Below are 6,679 nucleotides of genomic sequence, written 5' to 3' on the forward strand. Positions count from 1 at the left end.
CCAACTTCATAAAAAGAAAAAAAAAACTAGAAAAACTGAGTGAATATAGGAAAATATAAATAGCTACCAATATAACTAAGAGTGATTGCCAAGGAACAAGCATGGAGTAGTTATCATCCCAAATCCAAAGCTGCATTTTCACTGTTATCTTGTGTTACAATGTCACTGAGTATGCACCAAAATGAAATATTGTCTCCTACTGGTAGCCTGAAATCTCCTTGGGGAGGCAACGTATTAATGACTGGAGCTCCAGTCTCGGTTATGATGTTCTTTAAATAACAGAGGCTCAGGAAGTGAAAAAAATAGTTACAGACAAAGAGGAGGGGAGGTAAACCATAAGGGACTCTTAAATACAGAGAAAAAATTGAGGGTGAATGGGGGAAAGGGTAAAATGGGTGATGGACATTGAGGAGGGCACTTGTTGGGATGAGCACTGGGTATTGTATGTAAGTGATACATCATGGGAATCTACCTCCGAAACCAAGAGCACACTGTATACACTGTATGTTAGCCAACTTGACAATAAATTGTATTAAATAAATAAATAAATAGCAGAGGCTCATTAGATATTTATTTGGATAAATAAATGTAGATGATTTATTTGAACAATGCAGGAGTAACCTAATGTAATTTTGATTCTCTGTTCAGAAAACATACACTGGGTATAACTGGGACAATTGTTTAAAACATGAGAAATTCGTTTTTGCTCTCGTGTAAAAGTGTATAGGATTTCCCTACAAACACTTAAATTATGCCCAAATTTGCTCCTTTAACAATCAATTCCCCCTATTAAAACACAAAGACATATTATAGGCCCATATATCAAGTTATTATTAACTACTGATATCCTCAATGAGAATGCATTTACTGGATCTTCCTTTACAGAACAGATACCTGAGAGCAGCTGAGAGAGAAATATGAATCTCAATGAGACTAAGTTTTGACATGAAGGAGGGGGAATTTCCTGAGCACCTCTCTAATGGGATTTCTGGATAAAAAATGTAAGTTGGAGTACAGGGAGGCTTAACACTCCTGGGAGGTGCAGAAATGGACAGTGACAAGTGTCATTGAGAAAGGTAGGGTACTTTATAACTTGTTTACGAAGATTGGTTCATTATGTGTCTATTTGTTTCTGGATGTTGCTTGGGCAAGTCACAAATATCAACACTCAGAGAACAGAAGCAGTAGGGTTAGAGAGCTGGTTGGTAAATTAGCAAGGAAAGTTGATTTGAAGCTGGGAGCAGCAGAAATTGCTCAAAGAAGAGATCACTAAGATAAACCCTAATACAGATTCTGAAGGCTGAGTGCACAGGGCTGCTCAGGCTGAGCACGCTGGCAAAGAAACAAATACCACAGTTCATTCCCTCTGAGCTCTATCCATGACCCAAAGCACCACAACCAGACTTATACATAAAGTATATGTAAATTGGATTTATATTCAAGTTCCAGAAAAAGTTTCTTTATACTACTTCAGGAAACCTCTGCCTAAGCAGTCCCAACCTGGCTTAAAAATACTTTCATTGCCTAGGACACAGGGTGAAAAACAAAACTACATCTTTGTATTTTAAACTTTTTATCTCCCTATTCAGAAACAATTCAAAGTGCAAAGAGCAGAACTAATGCTTTTAAATGAATGTGCTATTGTTAAAATTCAGCATAACAGAAGATGATCAACATAAAATACTAGTTAAACAATTGTCTAAACCTATAAAATGTACAACACCAAGGTGAACCATAATGTAAATTATGGACTCTGATGTCTCAATGTAGATTCACCAATCATGACAAAGGTACCACTCTGATGCGGATGCTGATAATGCAGGAGGTTATGCATTTGTGAAGGCAGGAGGTGTGTGGGAAATCTCTGTATCTTCCCCTCAATTTTCTTGTGATCCTAAGATTACTCTAAAAAAGTAAGTTTTAATTTTAAAACACACAAAAAAATACTAAGTAATAGATCCTTCTTGAAAATGGAGCATTTCAACATGGTGTGGAAAAACAAAGGAAGATAAGGATGGGGTGGGGGCTCAAAACGAACATAATTGCCTCCAGTATAAAGACAAATAAAATCTGTACAACAAGGCAATATTGTTGAGAAACTGCATATCAGACATGATTTATGTTTCATTTTGTTTTTACTTGACATTTTTGTAAATATGCTTTCTAATTAGAGAGTTATAAGCACAAGATCCATATTGGATATTTCCTATAACTGTTCTCTCTGTTAACAAATTGATTATTAAGTAAAAGAAGAAAGTGCATGTGAGTAGGCTTGCCAGGATGTTTTCCTTCAGGTTCCAATACTAGCTTCTTATGATACTTCTCTCTCCAGGTGGAATCCCTCTTGACTTGGTGCAAGGCAGTGATGAGAAATTGCACAGCAGTAACAACATTCATCCTTCTGGGATTAACAGATGACCCCAAAATACAAGTTCTGCTTTTTGTATTTTTGTTTCTCACCTACATGTTGAGTGTGGCTGGAAACCTCATCATTATCACCCTCACACTTTTGGATTCCCATCTTAAAACTCCTATGTATCTTTTCCTCCGGAATTTCTCTTTCTTAGAAGTCTCATTCACCTCTGTCTGTATTCCCAGATTCCTGTATATGATGACAACTGGAGACAATACTGTTAGCTACAATGCTTGCGCCACCCAATTATTTTTTGTTGTCCTCTTTGGAGCAACAGAATTTTTTCTCCTTGCTGCCATGTCGTATGACCGCTATGTGGCCATTTGTAAGCCCCTGCACTACACAACCATCATGAACAACAGAGTCTGTACTACCCTCATTCTCTGCTGTTGGTTCGCTGGCCTGTTAATCATCCTCCCACCTCTTGGCATGGGCCTCCAGCTGGAATTCTGTGACTCAAATGTGATTGATCATTTTGGTTGTGATGCATCTCCTATTTTGCAGATAACCTGCTCAGACACAGTGTTAATAGAGAGAATTGTTTTGAGTTTTGCTGTGCTGACACTCATTATTACTTTAGTGTGTGTAGTCCTCTCCTACACATACATCATTAAGACCATTCTACAATTCCCTTCTGCCCAACAAAGGAAAAAGGCCTTTTCCACCTGCTCTTCCCATATGATTGTGGTTTCCATCACTTATGGCAGCTGTATCTTCATCTACATCAAACCTTCAGCAAAGGAAGGGGTAGCTACTAATAAAGTAGTGTCTGTGCTCACTACTTCAGTTGCCCCTTTGCTTAACCCATTCATTTATACACTTCGAAACAAACAAGTGAAAGATGCCTTCAAAGACACAGTAAAACGGATTGTATTTCTCACCAAGAAGTAAGAGGCTATTGTTCTTTGAGGCTACATTGAATTAAGTTTGAATCCAAATAACCCATGAGCAACATTCATAAATTTGCCAAATAAATGGTTTAAGTTAACTAGATTCTTTCCTTTAAGCCAATTTATCCTCAAAAATCTTCTCCCATTCTGGAAATTTTTTGAGTGTACCGTATCCTGAAACATGACATGACTACAGAAGAAAAAGAACAAGACTTCCAAGTACTGAATGTGTTCTACTGACATTGTCGTTGATGGTGTTTAAACATAAACTCGAGGAGAACAAGACTGGATTTAGGGATACAACAACTAAGTCCTGGTCAGATAACTTCTTCAATATCCAGACTTACATTATCCCTTGATTTAAGAAGAATGTTAGTGAGAGGTGGGCGAAATGGGTGAAGGGGGTCAAGTGTATGCTGGTGGGTAGTAACTAGACTTGTGGTGGTGATCCCTTCATAATGTATACAGATGTCAATTATAATGATATAGACCTGAAACTTATATAATGTTACATATCAACTTTACCTCAGTTTTTAAAAAAGATAAATGTTACAGATTAGGAGGCCTGATCAAAAATCAAAAATGTTACTAATTCGAGAAGGGGCATTTGGTTGCTTAGCATAAACTGACTACTGAAGATAAAATCCAAGTATCACGAAAAAAAAATAATAGAAAAAGGAGGAGACATGGGGGAGGGGCGAGTAACAGTTATTTAGGGACCTTGGACCAAATAGTTGGAATTCTTTCTCTTAAAGGGTAAAAAACAGTAATTGTGACAGTAAAGTTGTATGCTCTCATAGTACATATACAACCATTATCTATGTTTATTAAATATCATCCAGTTGCACAAATGTATTTTTTATTGTGTACCCTTTATTTTCAATTGTTCATACAAGGTAATGGCTATCATATAAGTTTATTTTACATTTCAAAAATATTCAGGGAAAATGGAACTCCATTCTCCAAGGCCTTTCTTCTTTTTTCATTTAAAATTTCTAAAAAGCCAACAAAATCCCACTAAATGTTGCCTAACTTCCCTTCTGATAATTAATTTAAGCCTGAATCTATATGATGTATGTATTTACTTAATGGTTGGGTTGATCACTTCACCTGATATGTGAATCTTTTTTTTTTTTAATGTTTATTTATTTTTGAGACAGAGAGAGACAGAGCATGAACGGGGAGGGGCAGAGAGAGGGAGACACAGAATCTGAAACAGGCTCCAGGCTCTGAGCTGTCAGCACAGAGCCCGACGTGGGGCTCAAACTCACGGACCCGGAGATCATGATCTGAGCCGAAGTCGGACACTTAACTGACCAAGCCACCCAGGCGCCCTGATTTGTGAATCTTTAGCAAGCAAAGTTTGTATATGAATTTCATTGTTTGCTTTGAATGATAATGAAAAAAGTTAAGAATATTGTAGATTTGGGGCACCTGGGTGGTTCAGTAAGTTAAGCATCCGACTTCTGTTGTCATGAGCTCACAGTTCATGAGTTCAAGCCCCATGTCGGGCTCTGTGTTGACAGCTCAAAGCCTGGAGCCTGCTTCAGATTCTGTGTCTCCCTCCCTCCATCCTCCCTTCCCCCCACCCCGCTCAAAAATAAATTAACATGAAGAAGAAGGAGGAGGAGGAGAGGAGGAGGAGGGGAAGGGGAAGGGGAAAGGGAAGGGGAAGGGGAAGAATATTGTAGATTGAAAAAAATACCCTGCCTAACTGCCTAACTTCCCATTTAAGAACCAAGTGCAGGGCTCCTGCGTGGCTCATTCAGATGAGCGTCTGACTTCAATTCAGGTGGTTATGATCTCACAATTCCTGAGTTCCAGCCCTGCGTCAGGCTCTGTGCTGACAGCTCAGAGCCTGGAGCCTGTTTCAGATTCTGTGTCTCCCTCTCTCTGCCCCTCCCCCACTCATGCTGTCTCTCTCTGTTAAAAATTAATAAACATTAAAAAAAATTTTTAATAAATAAACATTAAAAATTAAAAAAAAAAGAACCAGGTGCATCTGGATAGGTTCAATATTGGAAATTCAGTAGGTTCATGAAACAGATACTCTCCTCTTGTTCATTTACTCACTAAGAGGAAATGAAAAAGGGTTGCATTATATCAGGTCTTTGGAGCTGAGGGTAGTAAGTACATCAAACAAATGACGTCATGCTTGGACCCAACTCTAGTTCCTAAACATAACTCAAATATTACCGAAATTGATCATGACTTTTCACTTTGCCCAGTTTGAATAATGAAAATATTCAGAACTTTCTTGAACTTAATTTTATGTGTAAGTTCCCTTCACATGGAAGGGGCACATTTTAGAGCCAGACTGCTCTCCCTCAGCTCTTCCTTCTAGATACCCATTTCAGTCACTCAGTATTATCAGTTTCTTCCATGAAAAATCCTTGTTTACATCTCAGAAAAAAGTTTCTTGTTTACATCTCATATTCCCATCATATTTCTAATCTAAAATTTTATCTCTCAACCAGAATTATCTTGACAACTGCCCAATGATATCCTATTTTTAATCTCTGTTATTAGTCATCCTAAGCAATATTACAATACATAGTATCCTAAAACACTATTTTAATTAGTTTACTTCTTGCTTTAAATCTTCTAGAACCTTCTAGATCTTAGTTTTGAAATTCATTCTCTTAGCAGTCAGGAATTGCCAAAATCTATGTTCAACCACACTAAACATTTGCTGCAATTCCTCAACATTAACCCTAATCCAAAATCTAAGCTTTTCACATGATAGTCACCTACATGAAATACCCTTAAATTTCCCCTATTCAAATCTATTTATACCCCATTCAAACATAAGTAATTTTTCAGAGCCCAGCTCAAATCCATCTTCTATTTCCCTCCTCTCATCCTTTCTTCCTCAAATGATTTCCTATTTGCATACACCCCATTCTTGTTAATTCCACATATTTTGTCATTATTCCCCAACTGGTTTGCATTGTTTATGTTCTATACGTTTAATCTTGTCTCTATAATTCTCCAAGAGCAAATACCTTTAACAAAGGAAGTATTTTAAAATTTTCTTAATAATAAATGCCAGTTTATCACTTCTATACTAGGTGTCAATTGTACAGATCTGACTGCCTAATCTGAACTCTTTTTATAAGAGGTCTCATATAGTTCACTAATACATGATAGTAGATGTTTTTAATATTTATACATTATTTCCTCAGAGTTTGACTTAACTTTGCTCCAACAATTCTAATGAAACCACATTCTCCCTTCCTGATTAGATACAATCTAATTTGGTATCACTTAATATCACTTAAACCTCACCCTATAATTACTCATACTATTTCTTCTGCTTCCATCCAAGACCTGTCATCATTCTTTCATTTATTCATTCAACAATTACTGAGTAACT

At 37.1% G+C, this 6,679-nt stretch overlaps 1 protein-coding gene across 1 annotated transcript; it reads left to right on the forward strand.

The window, feature by feature from the left end:
* Positions 1-2,365: 2,365 nt before the first annotated feature.
* On the forward strand, positions 2,366-3,304 carry LOC125170183 (olfactory receptor 6C2-like). Its single transcript, XM_047866514.1, has one exon. It carries the CDS (start codon positions 2,366-2,368, stop codon positions 3,302-3,304), a length of 939 nt encoding a protein of 312 aa, XP_047722470.1.
* Positions 3,305-6,679: the final 3,375 nt, after the last annotated feature.

The sequence above is a fragment of the Prionailurus viverrinus genome, chromosome B4 (genome assembly GCF_022837055.1).
Source record: "Prionailurus viverrinus isolate Anna chromosome B4, UM_Priviv_1.0, whole genome shotgun sequence".
NCBI lineage: Eukaryota > Metazoa > Chordata > Mammalia > Carnivora > Felidae > Prionailurus > Prionailurus viverrinus.